Source organism: Streptopelia decaocto (genome assembly GCF_964273445.1).
Source record: "Streptopelia decaocto genome assembly, chromosome: 3".
NCBI lineage: Eukaryota > Metazoa > Chordata > Aves > Columbiformes > Columbidae > Streptopelia > Streptopelia decaocto.
Genome location: NC_138656.1, coordinates 114848035 through 114870694, shown reverse-complemented (window position 1 = coordinate 114870694; position 22660 = coordinate 114848035). Strand labels below are relative to the sequence as shown.

The following is a 22660-nucleotide window of genomic DNA, read 5'->3' as shown; positions in this document are numbered from 1 at the left end:
ATCTCTAATCATTTTCAGACCCAGCAGCCACTGCAGGGTCTCCTTTGTGTCCCAAGAGGTAGCATGGGGGACCTAAGAGCCATTGTTTGCAACACTTCAGAATGGTGCTTTCATAATGTGAAAAATGAATTTTACACGGCCTAGAGTGCAGCCTGAGGACACTTAGGAGGTGCAAAGCCTGCTGGAATGGTGATAAGGGACTGTGATATGTAGAGAGAAACAAAACTGGTGTAAACTTGTCTATATGGGCTACTGGAGATTATGCTCAGCCTGCACTGGTTTTCAAACAGTGTGGAGGTGAGTGATAAGAGACACAGGGCAAAATCCCACTGGGGAGCACATGGAGCAGGTAAGTGCTTGGGACCTTGACCTATATTGTGTGTTATTGTATAGTGCAGATGTCATCAATGGAATCATCGTCTGTGGGTCGAAGCCTTGGGAGACGGGCAATTTATCCAGGCAAACAGAGCAGGGGTTGAGGTCAGCGAGGAGAAGCCAGGGCGGCACCTGGGATCCTGGGGAAGGCCCCGTGGAGTGCAGAGTTAGTGAGGGAGCACAGGGGGGGACAGGTTTGACAGAGGCAATGGGGGAAGGAGGGATGAAATATGCAGGTTGGGGAGTGGATAAAATCTATGATCATTTCAGTTGGAAGAGACCCTCAGGATCACTGAGTCCAACCATAACCTAACTCTGGCACTAAACCATGTCCCTAAGAGCCTTGTCTATGTGTCTTTTAAACCCCTCCAGGGATGGTGACTCCATCACTGCCCTGGGCAGCCTGTTCCAATGCCTGAAAACCCTTTCCATGAAGAATTTTTTCCTAATATACAATCTGAACCTCCCCTGGTGCAACGTGAGCCCATTTCCTCCCATCCTATCACTTGTTACTTGGGAAAAGGGACCAACTCCCTCCATGCTACAACCTCCTTTCAGGTAGTTGTAGAGAGCAAGAATGTCTCCCCTAACAGCCCCAGTTCCCTCAGTCTTTTTATCTTCATCAGTATTTTAAACTACTGGAAGTTCTCTTGACGGTGGAAGTGGTTTTCATCAAAGAGATTAATGATCACACTTCTTTAATTGCAATATATTGAAAAAATTGTAGGCTGGTGGTCAGAACCAGGCACAGTCACAGTTGCTGGCTCTGACTGTCTATGACATTCTGTTCATGCCTCATTTAAAGCTCAATTTCTGCATCAGCAGAAAGTGAGAATATTCATCAATCAACCAGAAACTTAATTAAATATGCCATGATTTTCCCTGAGCAGCAAACGCACCCTCTCTGATCTCAATTTAATGTTGGAGGACCAAAAGCCAGTTTCCTTTTGTGCACAGCAAAAAGAAACCATTCCCATTAGTTCTCTGATGCCACAGTCCCTGCTGCGGCCACAGGACTGAAAAAAAACAAACTAAACCAAAACCCTAAAAAAAACCCACAACCAAACCAAAACCAAAACAAACACCAAAATTGTCCCATAACTAAGCTTGGGAAAAGACAGCCAATGTGTTAACTAGCTCCAAGCCTGTTCATTTTACTCTGGAATGAATCTTCCAGCCTTTGCACCAAGGGACAATTTTAGTCTCTAATTTTGAGGCTACGATGATGACGGCAGCGTACAGTGAAAGGAGATGACCCGTATTCATGGAATAGGGTGGTGCCGTGGGGCTGTGTCCAAGTGGTGTCTGACATTCCCAGCGAAGTAGGTCAGGAAAACTCATCCTGTACTGAGGACATACAAATAAACCGTTCACTATTTACATGCTCAAATGCGTTTTGCTGGTCCTCAGATATTAATCATAGCATATCAGTGTATTTTACACAGCAAAGATTCCTCTCAAGACACAGAAGTCAGGCTCCAACATTCAGTGTTCTGTAAACCACTGTGCCAGGGAGTATTTTTTAAAAGCTGATAAGCCATAGTTAAATTTTTTTATTGTATTTTTTTAAAAAAAAAGATTAATTTAGCTGAGGCTAACAGTGTTATTTGATTTACAGCAGCATGTTGTACTGATGTGATACAGAGAAACGAGTTTGGGTGGGATTTGGTTTTCAATGAAATTCTAAACATAGCAAACGCACAACTGAGAACTGCAGCGCTATTTTAAAGCCGCCACTGCAGTTAACTAAAATTGATCTCTCTAACAAGCGCTAAAAATAGAAAGCGGAGAGCACACAGTGACTTTTCATATCGCTCCCTGCAGGCTCCTTAAATACGGGTGACTATGACCTTCACGCAAAGCTGTCCCGGAGCGCGGGACAATGAGTGATATTTCACATTCCGCTGTTCTACAACAGGAATTGATTTATTACCCAGCGAGCTCGGGAATTCGTTTACATATTTCCATTTATAGCACTGCTGCATCAAAGGAAAAAAAAAAGGGGGGATTTTTTGTTTTCCTTTTATTCAGCAGTTTAGAAGCAAAGCATCGATTCTGGAAATAATAATATGTAATACACCTGCCAGCCCTTTTCTATGGGCTTTCCTGCTGAAGGGGAATAAACCACAGGAATCTCTGATGCTCCCCTGATATATATTCCTCCTGCCATGAAAAAGATGTGAGATAATCCTGCGAACCTTGTGAGGGATGAACCGTCTCCTCCTGCACCGCACGCGCTTCAGCTCTGGGTTACTCTGGTGCAGTTACACAAAAGCCCCAGTGATAAAATGTCTGCAACTGGAAGGCAGTTTCAGAACAACAAAGCAGCATCTTCAGTACAGCTGGGGCGAAAACAATCTTCTCATCCCACAAGAAATTCAAAAATAAACGCTGATAAATTTTCATGAGTCCACAGTTGTTACTGGATTGGATCTGAAGTGCTTCATTTCAATAGGAAAATCATTTTACAAGCTATTTTTTCTTATGGTTTACAAATGTAAATCGGACTTTATTTCTAGATGATAATGTTTAGACCTGAAACTGGAGCCTTTTCCATTTTGAAATTTTAAAAGAGGATGCTTTAACAGCTTTGAAAGAAAACTATTTGTAAAGATGACTTAATTAAACACAAAGTAATCCCCTCTTATGAAAAATGTTGGTTTCATCAGATAAGCATTTTCTAAGGAAAAGTGTTTGAAAACCCCAGCTAGCTTCAATTCCTGACACTAACCTGAACATGGAAAGACAGAAGAAATCCTGTCGGCATCACACATTGACATCTAACCCATTTTGATAGAGCCTACAGCTGATCCCATTTCTTCTGCGTCCAGTTTTCAACAGAAAATGGGCAGTCCCAACAGAGCAACCTGGCCAGGACTGAGGAATGGTACTTGTCTCTCTATAAACCTTTAAAAGTGAGAGATTCTCCACTCTGGTGGAGATGCAGTGATACCTGATGAGGCATTCTGCATCTTGGAATGCAGTACTGACCAGATGTGATTTAAAGCAAAAATTCCTCAAGTTCACAGACAAGTATTTGTCCAGTGTTCCCATAAACCATGAGTTGTCTCATCTAAGCATGGAGCCAAGCACAATAAATTGTGTACACAGGCTTTGATCTGGTATTCAATCAAACAGCACTCACGAGCTGCAGATATCATTCTGTACCTAGAATCATAGAATGTCCTGAGTTGGAAGGGACCCACAAGGATCATCGAGTCCAACTCCTGTCCCTGCACAGGACAACCCCACAGTTCACACCATGTGTCTGAGGACGTTGTCCAGTCTCTTCTTGAACACTGTCAGGCTTGGGGCCGGGACACCTCCCTGGGGAGCCTGTTCCAGTGTCCAGCACCCTCTGGGTGAAGAACCTTTTCCTCATGTCCAACCTGAACCTCCCTTGGCACATCTTCCTGCCGTTCCCTCAGGTTCTGTCATTGGTCACCAGAGAGAAGAGCTCAGCGCCTGTTGACATACATCAACTTAAATCCAAAGCTTTAATGCAACTTACAGGCTTTATGCCAACTCCTTCTACAGTTATTATCTACACTGCTATTTCTCATCTGCTTTTTCTGACACATTTTCGCACAAGGACCACAAGCTTACCTGGTCCCAGCTTAGAAACTGCGTAGAGGAGGTCGTAGTTGATGACAGGTGTTGCATCGTCTATTGGTTGCCACCCCACAGGTGGGGAGGCTGGAGGCGAGATGAGAAACTGTTTTGCAGGCTGTGGCGGTGCCAAATGAAGCTTGTCTCCGTCTGTCTCAGAGGTCTGAATCTTTAAAGCACAACAAATACGTTGTTTAGTACAGGATGGGTAAATGGAATGATTGCTCAAATCGTACACTTCTCATACCAAATGGCGCCCAGGCAGGGTTTCAGTGTCACTCTCAGCAGAGAAGGCCTGGAGATTAATTTTGTCTCAACCTTACAGATGGTTCCTCTACAGTAAATACACGGTGGGGGGCAGTTATATGAGCAAAGCTACAACATTTGTGCCTACTGTATATGTTCTCTGAAGATAAATGCAAAGCTTTGGTATCCAGAGCTGCTAGTTCAGGGATTTTCCAGGCTGAAGAGATAATTGTTGTGATCTACAGGTCTAAACTCCTAAATGAAAACAGACATTAGACAAGAAAACAGTAACTCCTGCACCAAGGCCTTATAAGTAACTTCAGAAAGGTTTCTGAATATTTGATCTCTTTAGCTGAATTGATAAAGGAATCTATCAAGTCCCTTAGTAATTTGTAACTAATTGTCCACACTTTATTTCCATCCTAAATTACCTATTTTAATTCCTGCTCTTTTCTAGTATATTAAAGAAGCCTTAACATAAATTAATGATAGTACAACCATATCTGAGCAAGATTACAAGTAGGAATAAACTGCATTTGCATGATAGCACGGCTGAGACAAGCACCCTGCTATATCGGAATGGGGTTGGGAAGAGCCAGTTTGGGTCCCTCAACTCCGTGTTCCCCAGAACCTGTAGTTCTGGAAGTGCTTATTCAGTCTGCTCAGGCCCTTATCAACATCCACTGCTCCAGGTACTGTGCTGTTTCCACATCTTCATTCCCTGGACACAAATAATAAGCTCTTTTAAGACTGTATGTAGTGCAGATACCTAAATGGCTTTGCAGGAAACCAGCTTAGATACGGAGACTAATCACTATTGTGCACATTTTTCTTCTTGTGTTATCTCAAGTTTTCAATTAACATCTTGATTCTGTAGTTAAGAGTGAAACGATTCTTGGATCTGCTTAACAGCAGGTTTTGAAACCTTTCAGGAAAATAAAGAAAAAATCAGAGCCAGATCTAGGAGATTAAGGCATATAAAATAGGATTGAGGCAGATTTTCAACACCTCAATCCAACGATAAGATCTTCTGAACTCATCTAACCCGTTAAGCCTATTGTTTTTTTTTCACAACTGTAGTTTCCCAACCTCCTGAGGTTCTGCTTCTGCCTGAGCTCAGAACAGCTCCTGTTCTGACCAGGCTGCAGAGGCTCAAACTTTAACTGCCTTTTAGGTTTGATTGATACCTTCACATGAGCCTCCCTTTAACCTGAGACCTCTGAAGGACGAATCTGGCAGCTCAAAGCATATTGGAAAGCACCAGCGAATATCCCATAAGCCACAGTAGCCACAGTAATTTATTAAAATACATTGAGAAGGTGATGGTCGGGTTCTCAACCTCCCTCACTTTTCAGTATCCTGGCTGGGCTCAGAACTCACCCAGGCTGTGTGTGGGAGATGTGGGTTCTCTCTCCGTTGGCCAAGAAGAATTGAACCTCCATCTGACACTTCCAGCAGACGGATATAATCACCTGAGTCCCCAGGCTGGGGGTGTTTTCTGCCCCTACCTTCTTCTTTTTCCTTGAACTTAATAAATGCCTTTCAGAAAATTCACACATGTATCAGTAAGAAAAAGAAAAAAAGGTAGGAGGAAACCTGATTGTGGCTCAGGGATGCAGTCAAACATGTAATTAAGCCCTATTTTTAATGAACTTATGACATTTTACTACTTATTCTACTGTTAGTTAAGAGAGTTATCCACAGAAAATACCCAATGTTGTAAATCGTTTCTAAGCTATGTAACTTCTGTGTGTTCAATAAGCAACTTGGGTCCAAAATGGTCCTTAAAATTTAGTGCAGACCCACTGGGCAGGTACAGCTCAGGCAACATAAGGATGTTTGAATAATCTTTTAGCAGAGAGATTGGACACGGGAGAAACCTTTATCACTTTCACTCAGTGTTACTGCACAATATTTCTATAAAAGCCATGCACTAACATACAAGCAGGTACCAGATTTCATTACCTGTGCAAAATACAACTTTAACTTCTTCCCTCTGAACTGTGTTTCGTGCAGCTCTATTCTGGCACGAGCAGCTGACTTGGGACTACTGAAATTTATCCGCACACGCCTGAAGCTTTTAAACAACTGGAATGTCACGCAGTCATCATAGGCACGGAACAAGCCTTCAAATTTTTCCTGCAAATGAAAAAGAAATAATGCTGAAGATCAACTTTGTGCTCTGTCACATCCATCTGTGTCAAAGGAGAAAATGAAACGTGACAACGACTGTTTAACCGGGAGGTTTCAGCCAGTGGCCTTTGGGGCTCTGTGGAAAGAAACTAAGGAAAGCACTCGCCTAGAAACGATGAATTCTGCAAAAGATCTGGGGGAAGGAGTTTTCAAATCAAGAACCCAGCAGCTACTAGAATGTCTTGTAAAAGTTGAGCAAAATCACAATGGTGACTTATGAAATGAAATTGAAAAGGGCATGTGGCTGAAAATTCTAGAGAACTGTGGTCTCGTCTGTACAAAAACAAACATTGTGCTGAATTACAATAGAGTGACAGAGAAAGACAGGCCCGCTGTATCTGAAGGTTATGTTCACATCAACACTGCAGGGTCATTTTCTATTACATATTACGTTTTTCTGGATGTATTGTCATTTAAATACTTAGCACAGATATACGCTCATTCCTTAAGAAATCCTGTAGCAGCTGGGAAAAAAAAATGAGATAACTGACCAGAGTGACCTGTCCCAAAGACAAATGTCAGCCTTGTAGCTGTAGAACTCCATGTTGAAATGCACATGACACAAATATGGATATTTTGACACTGTAAAAGAAGGGTCTGAAATGTACCACATATGTGGACCTAGAGATCAAGAGAAATTCAAAGTACATTAGTGAAGAGGAGCTGCCAAATTAATGTATACTGTGATTAAGTTGCAAAGCGGCCCTGGAGGATCAGACTCTCTCTGCAATTTCACTGCAAACTGTGTGCACACAGAGGACCAGCTCCACATCATCAAATAAAAACAATGTCCTTAAATCAGTTCTGACACACTTGCACAGGTCTTCTCATTCACACAAGCACAGATTGATAAAACGTTAAGACCGAAAGGGAGCAGTTATCATTGTGTTTACTGGGATTATTCAGATTGCCATCCAGTGAGTCTCCTAAAGTCCCAGCACTTCAACTACGGCAACCAAGATTTGGTCTTAGGAGATGGAGAATCAGCCAAAGCAAAGCCCCTTATTTTAAGAGTTCTTTATCTTTGAAAAAAACAAAACAGTGTTTGAGATGATTTGCCACATCATTTCATACACTGGGGGCTATTATGTCAGGTGGAGAAGTTTGTATAATTCCAGTAATATCTGCAAGTAAGCACATTTTTACATGTTTTAAAATATAACTACTTCTCTGCTCATCCAGGAAAACTACTTCTTATCCCTTGTAGTGGATAACTTAGAGGCTGCAGAAGTTGAAATCACAGAATCACAGAATCTACTGGGTTGGAAAAGACCTCAGAGATCATCAAGTCCAACCCTTGGTCCACCTCCAGTCCATTGACTAGATCATGGCACTAAGTGCCATGTCCAATCTCAGTTTAAAAACCTCCAGGGACGGCGAGTCCAGCACCTCCCTGGGCAGCCATTCCAATGCCTGACCACTCTCTGCAAAGAATTGCTTTCTAATCTCCAGCCTCAATTTCCCCTGGCAGAGTTGAAGCCCATGCCCCCTTGTCCTATTGCTGACTGCCTGGGAGAAGAGACCAATCCCCACCTGGCTAGAACTGCCCTTCAGGTAGTTCTAGAGAGTGCTGAGCTCACCTCTAAGCCTCCTCTTCTCCAGACTAAACAAGCCCAGCTCCCTCAGCCTCTCCCCATAGGTCTTGTGTTCAAGTCCCTTCACCAGTCTTGTTGCTCTTCTCTGGATGCGCTCCAGCACTTCAATCTCTTTCCTGAACTGAGGGGCCCAGAACTGAACACAATACTTCAGGTGTGGCCTCACCAATGCAGAGTACAGGGGAAGGATCACTGCCCTTGTCCTGCTGACCACGCTAGTTTTGGTAGAAAATGCAATTTATATAATCTCATGAATACTTCAGTTCTCATCTGTTGATCTTACAAGCAAGACAAAGAGTCCAGAACATCTTAGAAAAATGTATCCTGAAGCACACAGAAGCTGATCAGGGAGCACTAATAGCAGGGAGGGAGCGCCGACCACCAGCATGAGACGCGTGTTAAAGAGTTAACAAGGAATAAAAAAAGCAGTTTTGTGGCAAGGAGCATGAAAGACTAATGCACGTGTACCAGATCTCCTTTTATTCACTGCCAACTCTGTGGTCTTCTCCCCCAGAACCGATGTTCCATCCCTGGCAGCCTTTCAAAGGAACCTCCCTGGGGTCTATTAAGCCGTCGTGATTTTCGTTTCATTTTGCCTGACCTCACTCACCTCTTCCGCTCACCACAGGAGATACTTTGGAGGAGAAACATTTAAAAATAAAAGAGAGAAGAGAAAGCTCAGTGGTTCGGGTGAGGGTGAATGAATCCCACAAACAGCGTGAAGTTGATAAGGGTTGTACAAGCAGGTCTAGTCGCACCACTTAACGTTCAAATTGTCAACATTTCACACCGATTATGGGTTTTTTTTAACCGATTTGCTTACAGTTCTGCAAAAATTCCATTTTCCTGAGCACAAGTCAACATCCAGTGACATTTGTGTAAAGGTCAGTTGAAAGCAGCTGTCATCTCAGTCCTGTCCTGCACGGAATTTTGATGCTACAACCTTCAAAATGAGCAGGAAAAAAGGGCTGGGGAAAAAGAAAGGGGGTGGGGACCAGCGAATGTGTGACGTAGGATTTACACAGTGTTTGGAAACATGCAGTACTGCGTGTAACCTAAATAAAAGATAATAGTGACTAATTACAGCTATGGTCTTTATGTTACTTATATTACCTATTTCAGACTTCTTTGTTTTATTTTTAAAAAGCACCTTGAAGTAAACAAACTTACTTATATGTATATATAAGACATCAAAGTATTTTTTTATATATACACATATATATGTGATTTATATATATATATATATATACACACACATATATGCGATGATCAAGATATTATAACAAAAGTCATGCATAGACTAAAACTAATCAGCAAGGTGAAGCTTTCCAACCCCCCTGTAGCAGGTCTTTGTTTCCCCAAAAGTCAATAAATAAATCATTCATCATATTAAAAAAAAAAAAGCCAAAACCAACAACTGTGGAACAAACCAACTTGTTTGGACACTGGTAAGTCAGTATCTATTACGACTGACAATTTATTAGGCAACAGATTCTCACAGCGATATTTTCCTGCACGAGTCAGCCTTGTGTGTCTGTCCCCTCAGCAAATATGATAACCCAGAACTAGATCTTCGTTGGGGACCCAATGCAAAAGAATCTGGGGACGTGATTTCAAACGTAGGTCCAAGAACAGTGAGCACAAGCAATGTTCTGGACAATTTTGGGACAATACCGAGGTGCGCTCTCATTAGGCACCGAAAGGGACAGATGGGAGCATCTCCAAATAAAGCTGATTAAGTACCGGATGCCAAATGTAATACTGGGAGAACAAAGACTTTATTCTGCTTACTTTTCAATTTGATACCAGCACAGTTTTAAAGATCCAGCTTTGATTAACACTCCTAAAAATGCCAGGGGGACGAGAGAAATCAAGCCCTTTATTCAATATTTATGGAGCACAGTCTGTCCACCGTGGGGACACATCTACCGCATCGACTGAAACTGCAGTTCCCGTTAAAAAGATTCACACATCTGAATTTTTCTATATTTTCAGCTGATAATAGCAATGACCTCAGCAGAGGTCATTAATCATCAGCATAGTTAATGGCCCTCAGCTGCATCTTGAGCCATCCCAGCTTGATATTAATTCCCAGAAAACGCCTTGTGCCTAAATTGTTATTGCCTGTTACTTGTAGTATCTGCTGAATGTTCTTATCTGGATGAAAGTCTTTCCGAGTCACTCCAATCTATAAGAAAATGTATCATACACATTTTAAAGACCTAAGCAAACTCTCTCCCTTTCAAGTTTTGTAAATGAATTATTCAAGACTCATAGCCCTCTCAATGCAGGACTAAAAGCACAAAGTACTTTTAGGATCCAGTATTTTTAAAATGCTTTCAGAAAACAAGTCTTTAAACTTTCACAACACCTTGAAAACTCCTGGAAAAAAGTAAAAAATAAAGGAACATCTGAAGTTCAGCAGCAGTGTTGCTACTCTTAAAAAGTCAAAATGCAGGAAGTTATGAGTTATGCGTTTATTTTCTATTTATTTATTTTGGCATGTTTTCATCCATCCCAATTAATCCTCTGGCAAATGGAAGTAGCTTTCAACAGATCAACACCGGGAACCTTTCCCCACTTCTTTCTTGTCACCTTCCATCAGCTCCCATTACCCACCATTTACCACCTCTACCAGTTTCAGAAGTTGTTGGGTTTTTTTTTCTTTTAATTACCAAAATTAGCACAAAATATGAACACACTAATTAAGGCTTGATTGTTATTGTTTATGACATCCAATGCAGAGGACGAACAGCATCGTCTGAGGAAGAAATGAGCTCTGTGGTACCAGACGCAAGCCAAGAGCCTCAGAGTCCAAGGGCAAAGCTACACACACCAGGACTAAAAACTGGTTTTATTACTAAATAGGAGCTCACTTGGGTACCAAGATTCTGTAAGCGATTCAGCCATATGGAAGCAAAAAAAAAAATACTGGATGTATCTGAAAAATTATTTCCAGTAAAGCAAGGAAAGTGTTAACAACATTACATGGAGCACTATTATACCTCATGAAAAATGCAGGTTTTGTTGCCTGTATCCCAGGTAGATTAAGCCAAATGGGAATAGATTCAGATAAAGGCTACGGGGAATGAGCAGCTTACTGAATAAGAAATGAAAATGCTTGCCTTATTTAGCAAAACAAAGCAAAGCCTGAGAGGAGATGGGACAACCCTCAGTAGTTTACCAGAACTGCATAAAGACAAAATATTCTGTATAAAGACTAAAAGGCTGTGTTGGCATTAAAAAGTGGAAACAAATGGCATAAATAGGTTTAGTCCAGAAGTTAAAGGTTTCAAAGATCAGTGTAATGATCCAGAAACAACTTTCCAATCACAGCAGTGACAATTTTTTTGTGTAACATTGAATTTGGTTAGTTCATGCGAGCGACTGTGACAAAGCATCGACACAACAAGTGTTGTAAAACGTGACCGCCTGAATTAACGCGTGAGCCAGATTCTGACACAGCAAGTTCCTGTGATTTATTTCCTGACATTTCTTTCACAAATAGCTCCACTGGTATTGTGTTCATTCAGGACAAATGCCAAGTCCTCATTCATATCGCTGGAAATCTTTCCACAGACACCAGCAAGCTTTGGATTAGAGCCCCAGAACTCAGAACACAAATTACATTTTATTATTCAGTGTGTTTACGCTCATTATCGGCCTTGTTACACATGTGATTTAGGAGATGGCTGTGATTTAAAATTTTCGACTAATCATTTTTCCTGGGGTTTTGTAAGTGAATAAACCAAGCATTTTTCCCATTTTAATTTTTCCTGTTCGTTTATATAGAAGATAATCCAAGGAACTCGCTGTATACAATAGGGAAACCGAGATATCACTTAAAATTCTGAAAAATATCTTTTCTGAAATTAGTTCTGTACCAGATATACATTTTCCTGTAAGAAATCAACTCGTATCTCAGAATCGCATGTTTTCTGTTTCCACGCTGGTTGCAACACTGCAGATCCCTCACGCGGCACAAGAAGATGGAATTTCATGGAACATACAGAGATTATCCAAATTATGTGAATTAAAGTAACTAACAGCGCTGCTATGAAACAAAGACTGCCCATTATAAGGTTCAGGCTCAAATGGGGAAGGCTGTTTAGCACCAGACCCATAAAATTTCAAAACGCCATTGGCCCAGAAGTAGCAAAAAGGCTGATTACTTTCCCGAAAAGGAGCGAAAGAAGAGATTATGGGATAGCAGTGTGAATTTCTGTAGTTCTGAAGGTCAAAACAAAAAAAAGGGGGAAAATAAAAAGGGGCCTAGTCAGAACTTTAAAGAACTGGATTCACCTCAAGTGCTTTTAAGAATTATTTCATGAGCCACAGAAAAGCAGCAAGCAGCTGGATATAACTCACATGTGAAAATTCCTTACATGGCAAGAACTCCCATAAGTGCTAAATGACCTCGTTGCTCTGCTCTTCCCAGTGAACCAGCCCTAAACAGAACCCACGTCGGCCAAAAACCCTGTTCTGCCCAAAGCCCCGGTCCGGGGCTCACACGTGTTACCCTCACATGCTGGAGCTGCTCTGGAGGCACCTGCAGAGATCCTGGGGCTGCATCCATGGTTTTGCCTTCAGTTTCTGCCAAAACCATTCTGACAGCAGAAATATTTGATATAATGCTTACCGCTTATAGACTGTCTTGTTCCAGAGAGACTTTGAGAATCAGAGAATAGTCGGGGTTGGAAGGGACCTTCAAAGCTCATCCAGTGCCACCCCTGCCATGAGCAGGGACATCTTCACCCAGCTCAGGTTGCTCAGAGCCCCGTCCAGCCTGGCCTGGGATGTCTCCAGGGATGGTTCATCCACCACCTCTCTGGGCAACCTGGGCCAGGATCTCACCACCCGCAGCACAAACAATTTCTTCCTCATGTCTGGACTGAATCTCCCCTCCTTTAGTTTAAAACCATCACCCCTTGTTTTGACGTAACAGGCCCTGCTAAAAAGTCTGTCCCCATCTTTCTTATTGGCCCCATTTAAGTACAGAAAGGCTGCAATAAGGTCTCCTCAGAGCCTTCTCTTCTCCAGGCTGAACACCCCAATTCTCTCCGCCTGTCCTCAAAGTAGAACAGATACTACATAATGTGGTACAAACATTAGGAATTCATCATCTCACAAAATCTTGCAATGACAAAAACAGGTAGGAAGCTGGAAGAAGCTCAGTAGTTTCACCTCGCACTAGGATTAAGAACCATCCATCACTATTTGTCCTCCTGCATGGGGACAGTCCACCAAGGCACCATAGAGGGGTTGAACTAGATGACCTTTGAAGGTCCCTTCCAACCCAAACTGTTCTATGATTCTATGACAGCAACTGCAATAGCACTGCAAACCTCCTGGTGAAGCAGTGAACCTCCTGAAGAAGCAGACTTGCTTCTTCAAAAATCAGCTGAACTAAATGCCTTTCTGTTTAGCTTCCAACTTATCAGCACAAAAGAAGGTACAAAGATAATATCTGCCCCAAAGCTTAATGGAAATGGCATTCACATTTCAGAAGGGGCTGACAAATGTCAGGGGCACAGAATTTTGCTGCGTTGCCTTTTCTGTTTTTAACCAGCTCACATCCCTGTTTACCTCAGTGTGACGCACATTGCTCCTGCCTGGCTCCACTGATCTGGAAACCAAAGGCTCCTTCAAGATGAAATAAATTGTTCCTGTGGCAATGCCAACGGGGTGATTTAATATAGTTTGGAGAATTCTCAATTCAATTTCACACTCAACGAGCGAGCTAAAAGAAAAATCCACACTTTACATTTCTTCTTTATCCCAGCGCTGCTATTTTACTGTATCACCAGCAACATATTTCCAAGCACTCCGTATTTGACGTACTCCAGTTCCAGATGCTGTATTAGTGCCCTTTCAAACCGTCTGGCCAAGTGCACATTATATGACGAGGTCTATTATTTTTGCCTCCAGTGCTACAATGTGTTCTGCAGAGACATCGTTCTTTGTTCTCAGAGAAGCTACTTTTGATTTCTGGGCTGGGTACCTTTTTGTGCATCACTTGATTTATTTCTTTTAATTTTCATTGTATTTGGCAGTGAAAAATAAAAAAGGCAAGAGCAGGTTTGCGGAGGATTAAATGCAATTTCTGTTTTCCAAATAGCAGCTTTACATTTTGGCTTTAGAACAACAAAAGTAATGCTAATAATAAAGACATGAACAAAAGATTCAGACTGAAAAAAAAAGCCTTTTTTGTTGGTTTGCTTGATTTCAAGAATTCAAACAATAAACGAGTAGATAGAGTATGTAATGAACTCCCAAGGAGCTCGTCTGCATTGCATTTTAGCATGTACATAGTACAATACTATCAATTTTGTCTTAGTGCTGCAAGCATTTAAGCCCAACAATTAAATGGTAGCACAAGGAACAAATTGCTATCTATACATTTAGCCTGTTTCAGTAATTCCTAGAGTCCCTATTATCTTAATTTAGCAAATAAAGTTATGGAAGAAAAACAATTTTAATTAGTTTTTACCAATAGCTGCTAAGTTTATATCAATGAGGGTGTTCCAATAGCAGCAGATCTCTACAACAAAACAGTTGGCGCTGAGGACTTTCTGATCGGGTGCCATGGACTGAAAGCCCATTAGCAGCTGGAGAATATTAAGCACACGCCTGAAGTGCATCGTCTGTATTAATTTCAGCTGAAAGGCATCCAGTTCATGAACTGCCCTGTGATGTGAACAAAAAGCACAGTTAATGGAGATCAAGAGGAAAGTTGCCTCGTGAGAATCCCCAGCTCAGACTAAAAATGCTAATGGACATGCAAGCCGGTATCTCTCATAAGAGCAGTTAGCTGGGACTCCTGGAAAAGCCAAAAAAAAAAAAATATATATATATATTTTTTTTTTTAAAAATTGAAGTGCTAGGGACAATAATAAATAAGTGACTAGTAGTCAAACTTGTGCAGGAAACTCAGATTAAAGTTATGCATTATGAGAAGCTGTGTGAACAAATATTCATGCTAACCATGTAAAGTTAGGGACAGTAAGAAATGCTAAATAAATATCCCTCCTCTTATTACACTATTGTTCACTGATCTTTGACAACTCAAGTTTCATCTCCTCAGCCCTTCTGGGATATAACTTTCCTCTTCTGTGTTGTGACACTGAGGACAGATGCTTATAATCACAGTACCCACTTTTGGGCAACCAGAGGAGCAGAACCCCTGTTCTTGTAACTCATTCAAAAGCATCTTTCTTCTATAAGCATATAAAATCACAGTCAGAGCATCTAGAAAAAATCTGTATGACAGTATCTTATTCAGAGGGTTGTGATCAATGGTGTAGAGTCTGGCTGGAGGTCTGTAGTTAGTTGGGTTCCCCAGGGGTCAGTGCTTGATCCAGTCCTGTTCAAACTGTTCATCAATGACCTGGATGAAGAGACTGAGTGCACCCTCAGCAAGTTTGCTGATGATACCAAAGTGGGAGGAAGGGCTGACACACCAGAAGGCTGTGCTGCTATCCAGCAAGACCTGGACAAGCTAGAGGACTGGGCAGAGAAGAACCTGATGAAGTTCAACAAGTGTAAGTGCAGGGTCCTGCACCTGGGGAGGAACAACCCCAGGTTGGGGATGGAACTGCTGGAAAGCAGCTCTGCAGAGAAGGACTTGGGAGTTCTAGTCAACAACAGGTTGACCATGAGCCAGCAATGTGCCCTTGTGGCCAAGAAGGCCAATGGTACCTGGGGTGCATTAGGAAAAGTGTGACCAGCAGGTCGAGGGAGGTTGTTCCTACCCCTCTGCTCTGCCCTGGGGAGGCTGCATCTGGAGTTGTGTGTCCAGTTCCGGGCTCCCCAGTTTAAGAAGGACAAGGAATTACTGGAAGGAGTCCAGCAGTGGGCTATGGAGATGATGAGGGGTCTGGAGCATCTTTCTTATGAGGAGACACTGAGAGAGCTGGGTCTGTTCAGCCTGGAGAAGAGAAGCTGAGAGGGGATCTCATCAATGTTTATAAATATCTCAAGAGTGGGTGTCAAGAGGATGGACCAGACTCTGTTCAGTGGTGCCCAATGACAGGATGAGGGGCAATGGGCACAGACTGAAACACAGGAGGCTCCATCTGAATATGAGGAGAAACTTCTTTCCTTTGAGGTGCCAGAGCCCTGGAACAGGCTGCCCAGAGAGGCTGTGGAGTCTCCTTCTCTGGAGACATTCAAACCCACCTGGACACATTCCTGTGTGATCTGCTCTGGTGAACCTGCTTTAGCAGGTGGGTTGGACTGGGTGATCTCCAGAGGTCCTTTCCAACCCCAGCTGTTCTGTGATTCTGTGATCTCTTAAAAATCTGTTACTGAGGCTGTTGAAGTGTCAGGGGAGGCCTCTGTTGCTGTCAGTGACGCAGAATCAGGACCTCACTGAACAGAATGCTAAGTGCAAGAGTGACATATAATAAAGAGAACACTAAGAGCTGAGAAACTTTGTTTTATTTATACTCTTGGAGCTGTAATGTTGTAAAACAACCATAAAATACATCCTATTCATTCCCTGTCTCTGTCAACCCAGTTAAACGAGAAAAATAAACACAAAAAAGTCATGGGATGGTTTAAACAAATAAAACGCTTGCCTTGCCCGTTCCCGATTTGCTGTTTTGCCTACAGAGATCAGCGTTTATAGCATTTCAGCTGTTTCTCATCAGGGTCATGGGGAATGCTTTTTCCTTTCCCTCTCCCCCAACTGCTGCAAATTGCACTAACAAGACTAAAAATATCATTTCAACTTGTCTGGATTTAGAAAGGACATGGACAATTTTGAAAGTGACTATTAACAAAAAAAGAGGGAGAGAGTGGAAAAGAATCTGATCTCATGCTCCTCTATAAATGTTACTTAAATGTTAAAATATAAAGGTACAAGGGAAAACCAACTGATCCACCAATGCACCTCCTCAGAAGTTTAGCAAAAAAACAATCTTTGCTGAAATGCGGCTTTAAATAGAAAGGAAAACAGTGTACTCAGAGACAGAAATAATGAGTTTTCACTGAAGGTGTTAGTCTTACTTTGCATTTCTGCGCTCAAACATAAACCAAAGGGCTTCTCACCGTCCCCTCTTGCCATTGCAGTGACCACTGTGTAATGCCCTGCTTGTGCTATTTGACTGTTTCTTATTCTTTCCAGTCTGTCTGGACTGTCTCTCATTTGCCGTCTTACACCTCATTGGCAAATCACTCAGGCAGGTCTGTTGTCTGGGTATATGTGAGCAGCTCCTGGAAGATACAGTTTCTAAGGCTGGAGTCTCTTTGTATGATAAAAAAGCACCGAGGACAATGTGCAGTTGAACAAGTGAATGGAGTCTGTAGTGAACCCACTTAAACTACATGTGAATAGCGTTCCAAGCCTAACGGTATTAAAAAAAAAAAGTAAGTATCAGAAATAAACATGTAAGGAAGAGGCAAAAAGAAAACTAAGAAAAAATCATCCTTGGGCTGGAAAATAGCAAAAGCGTACACAGAATCAGCTTTCTGCTTACAAATAGAGGGATATGAGGATCCATTTCTTTGGCTCCATTTCATAGAATCATTTTGGTTGGAAGAGATCCTCAAGATCATCTAGTCCAACCATAACCTAAATCTAGCACTAAACCATGTTCCTAAGAACCTCATCTCTACGTCTTTTAAACCCCTCCAGGGATGGTGACTACATCACTGCCCTGGGCAGCCTGTTCCAATGCCCGACAGCCCTTTCCATGAAGAAATTGTTCCTAATACCCAACCTAAACCTCCCCTGGGGCAACTTAAGGCTGTTTACTCTCATCCTATAGCTTGTTACTTGGGAGAACAGAGCAACCCCCTCCATGCTCCAAGCTCCTTTCAGGCAGTTCAGAGATCAGAAGGTCTCCCCTCAGCTCCTGTTCTCCAGGCTGAACCTCCCAGGTCTCTCAGCCGCTCCCATCATGCTTGTACTCCAAACCCTTCCCCAGCTCCGTTCCCTTCTCTGAACTCTCTACAGCACCTCAAGGTCTTTCTTGTCCTGAGGGACCCAAAACTGACCCCAGGATTCGAGATGTGGCCTCACCAGTGCCCAGTACAGGGGGACAATTATTTCAGCCATACTCTGACCTGTTCTGTCCCTTGTACCTCCAGCTGGGTGTAGGTGACGGAACATGGACACGCTGGTCACACAGTAACACACTAGAGCTCAATGGATGACGCACAATTCAAATAAATTTTACCTGATAGGCTACGTAAGGATTTGAGGGTCCAGGATCACGTGAGAGACATTTACACCACCCCACAGCTTTCTGCATTTTGTGCTTGGTAGAGATCAGAATAGTTTTCTTAAAATACTTGTTCTAGTTCCTAATTTCACTTTGAAATAGAAAAGCTTTTTAAGTGGGGAAATAATGGATAATAGAACAGGAGAATAAGGTGAAATAAACAACCTTAAAACATAGTTCAGAAACTACGACATCTCTTTAAAACTAAGACAGAAAATAAATGTTGAGTTGTTGCAATCTCTTAAGCAAAATGATTTCCAGAAAGGGCTTTTATGATCCATGAAAGTCTCCTTCTGTAGTTTGCCAGTGAAAATCCATCTTCATCATCAATTCTTTTATATATTTTCTTTTTAACCTATTTTACTCTTTGTAGTCTTTCTTTCACTAATTGCTTGTAAGAAATTATTTGAGCATTTATTTGATGATCCTTGTGGGTCCCTTCCAACTCAGGACATGCCATGATTCTATGATTTGAAGAGAAAAAAAACTTTTTTTTATCATTACACAGGATATAGAATTTCCTCACAACAGGAATTGTGCTATCAGAAATTGAAATACATCAGTGTGTGTACATCACAGAATCACAGAATGTCAGGGATTGGAAGGGACCTTGAAAGCTCATCCAGTCCAATCCCCCTGCCGGAGCAGGAACACCCAGATGAGGTTACACAGGAAGGTGTCCAGGCGGGTCCTGAATGTCTCCAGAGCAGGAGACTCCACAACCCCCCTGGGCAGCCTGTTCCAGTGTCTGTCACCCGCACTGAGAAGAAGTTTCTTCTCAAATTTAAGTGGAACCTTTTGTGTTCCAGTTTGTACCCATTACCCCTTGTCCTATCATTGGTTGTCACCAAGAAGAGCCTGGCTCCATCCTCGTAACACTCACCCTTTATATATCCGTAACCATTAGTGAGGTCACCCTCAGTCTCCTCTTCTCCAAGCTAAAGAGCCCCAGCTCCCTCAGCCTTTCCTCACACGGGAGATGCTCCACTCCCTTCATGATCTTTGTTGCCCTGCGCTGGCCTCTCTCCAGCAGTTCCCTGTCCTTCTGGAACTGAGGGGCCCAGAACTGGACACAATATTCCAGGTGTGGTCTCACCAGGGCAGAGTACAGTGGCAGGAGAACCTCTCTGACCTACTGACCACCCCCCTTCTAATACACCCCATTGGCCTTCCTGGCCACAAGGGCACAGTGCTGGCTCATGGTCATCCTGCTGTCCACCAGGACCCCCAGGTCCCTTTCCCCTACACTGCTCTCTAATAGGTCATTCCCCAACTTATACTGGAACCTGTATCTATACATATATATGTATAGATATATATATAAATAAGAGAGGATAACTACAGGTAATAGTCTGTTCCTCTGAACTTCAAATGGCAGAAATTCCATAGACTAAACTGATTATATTTACACATTGCACTGAAAGAGGCAACTACAAAACACTGCAAGTCTATCGCCCTCCCACATTCACTGATTTGCAGCCCTCAGATGAGCTACAATCTGCCGGGTATAATTGATCTTAATGCTGTTATCTCTCTGACAAGTTTAACTGTGAATTTGATTTTTGCAGATCATGGCAGCAAACGAATGGAAAGCATCTGCACAGACAGAAATGATCCACTCTTCCCTCCATGCTGCTTCTGTATTCTCACTGGAACACCCATGTCAGCACTGCCCTACAAAAAAATTGAAGATGCTTTCCATTTAGAATACATTTAGTGAAAAAAAAAAACAAAAGGGCTTGAAGTATTTTTGTGCTTAGAGAGGCTGTTTTTGCCCCACCAGAGGTCACAGCCTTTAGAGGATTCCAGGATCCCAAGCTGCACAGAGGCCGAAATATCAAAGAAATGACATAAAGTGGTCTACCTGCCTAATTAAAAAAAAAAAAAAAAAAAGTTATAGTATATTTTCATTATACATCACAATGTTTAATTAGCCTCTTTTATAGTACTTAATGAAAACGAGAATTTAGCAAGTGTTAGAAAACTGGCCTTGTGTTGGCCAAAGAGAATTTTTGGGTGAACTTGGTGAGCAGCTTCCCAGCACCCAAGACGTGGTTCCTGAGATGACAGACCTGGGCTCTGTATCAGGTACAAACCTGTTTCCCCCCAAATAAGACAGGGTCGTATATTAATTTTTGCTCTAAAAGATGCTTACTTTTTTAAATGTATAGCTGTCTGGACACTATTAAATTGACTTTTTAATGAACTGTAACTAGGGTTTATTTTTGGAGTAGGGCTCATATTTTGAGCATCCTCAAAAATCCTGAAAAATCCTGCTAGGGCTTATTTTCAGGATAGGTCTTATTTTTGGGGAAACAGGGTAAGAGCAGAAAAAGAAGCTGTGGTTTGTATCTGACTAAACAGTCACTGTCCACTACCAGACTGGATACAGACGAGGGAATCTCAGTCTTACAGAGGTTTTATTGTTTTATTAGGCAGATGGAAGAAACTCCGGGTGAAAAAGCAAATATTCCTGACCCAACTGCTCCCATGTCATTTTTCAAACCAACTGGATAATTTCCAGTTGGCAGAGATTTTGTTTAGAAACAAGAATTGGAAAGCAGACTAATCCTATCTTACAGCTAAAAACAGCGCTGCTCTTCATCAAAATCATTTTCATTTCCTGATGTGAAAAAAGGTATCAGTATCAGCATATTAAAAGCATTATGAAACTGAAGCAGCTTCTCATAGAATCTTGTGTCCAGAGCAATTGGTAAGAAGGCAACAAGCCCAGTGATAGGCAGGCAGAGTGGTAACCAGATGTAGATTTTATTCTTTCTATGGACAAGTTTTTTAAAAGTAAGTAGGACGTGTAAAAATAATTAGTATCTTGTAGAGTCCAGTTTCTTGCCCTCTGGCACTGTTTCACACTGTCTCTGTGTTAAAGAAAGCTACATGCCTTGTGAATGTCGTTCTCTAAGTCCATAATCATAGAATGTCCTGAGCTGGAAGGACCCACAAGGATCATTGAGTCCAACTCCTGTCCCTGCACAGGACAACCCCACAGTTCACACCGTGTGTCTGAGGATGTTGTCCAGTCTCTTCTTGAACACTGTCAGGCTTGGGGCCGTGACACCTCCCTGGGGAGCCTGTTCCAGTGTCCAGCACCCTCTGGGTGAAGAACCTTTTCCTCATGTCCAACCTGAACCTCCCCTGGCACATGTTCCTGCCATTCCCTCAGGTTCTGTCACTGGTCACCAGAGAGAAGAGCTCAGCCCTGTCCCTCCTCCTCCCCTTGTGAGGAAGCTGTGGCCACCATGAGCTCTCCCCTTCAGTCTCCTCTTCTCCAGGCTGAACAAACCGAGTGACAATCCACAGACTCTCTCTAAAGGATATTGAGAAACGTGGTCAATCTGGACTTCCTACATATAAACCTCTAATTTGATGGAAACCATTTAGGGGAGAATAAATCAAAAGAGGTTAAAAGCAATGGTTCCTTCCTATAGATAAGTGCTCTCAAAATAGAGCAGTTCAATACATAGCAATCTGCAGCTATTAGCAGCCACATACTTCATTTTGCACACGATTTTCATTTTACCACACTTATACCCAAGTAAAGTTTCCTTATCCCTTTTCTTTATAAAATTCTTAAATTTCCATTTGCTTTGCTTCTGTTTCACTATAAAACTATATAATAAAGCTAAAGCAGAATTTTTAGCAAACACCAAGCCAATTACATTAAAAATATTCTGTATTGTTCTGTAGGATGCAATATGCACTGAGTAATCTCTTATTTCAGGACTGTTACTGTATGTCAAGCAAATGCTTGTATTCAGCAATACTTGGTGACACCAAGCTCTTTCTCCTATCCCAAGAAATATCAGGACTTTGGGAGTTAATATTGTGGACAGGTAGCTTAAATCACTACAGTTTATCAACAGTTTCAGTCTAGTTATCTGCTACAAAAGCAAGAAATAGATATGAAACATCTTTCCTCTTTGTTCATTTATTTTAAAAATTCAGACAAAAATGCATCAACTTCCCAAACCTCTAAAACTTTAAGTATGCCAATAATTTACTTCTGTCTAACATAAGCAGCATACTTATAACTGTTATGGCCCAGCATTTGGCTTTGTTCCCAGCTCTTGTGATTAATAAGAATTTTTTTTAGTTCAACGACTCTCACATTATGGTTCAAGGACTGGCAATTGCCTGCAGAAAGTTGGATGGTTGCAGAGCCCTGGAATTCCTTTAATATAATCAGCTGTTTCTAAAGATAAAGGTGCTACCTTTCACACTTCAGTAGCTTTCTTCTTAGGATCTGTAAACAAGGTAGCAACATGAAATCTCGTTTTTAGATTAAAAAATGTTCTTCTGAAAAGTCTAACCAGCCTGAAGAGACAAATGGTGCACTCACAATTGCAAAGTCAGTACTTAAACTGAACTGTCACCAAATTAGCATAGAAACCAAACTGC

General features: G+C 41.9%; 1 protein-coding gene across 3 annotated transcripts in view; it reads right to left on the bottom strand.

Moving 5' to 3' along the window:
* Positions 1–22660, bottom strand: part of RCAN2 (regulator of calcineurin 2) — an 89924-nt gene that overhangs the window by 5449 nt on the left and 61815 nt on the right. For all 3 annotated transcript variants that reach the window (XM_082047603.1, XM_082047604.1, XM_082047605.1), the window contains 2 exons: positions 6196–6369; positions 3982–4153 (listed from right to left, as the gene is read on the bottom strand). In XM_082047603.1, the coding sequence (XP_081903729.1) occupies positions 3982–4153; positions 6196–6369 (346 nt within the window). The remainder of the gene's footprint in view (positions 1–3981; positions 4154–6195; positions 6370–22660) is intronic.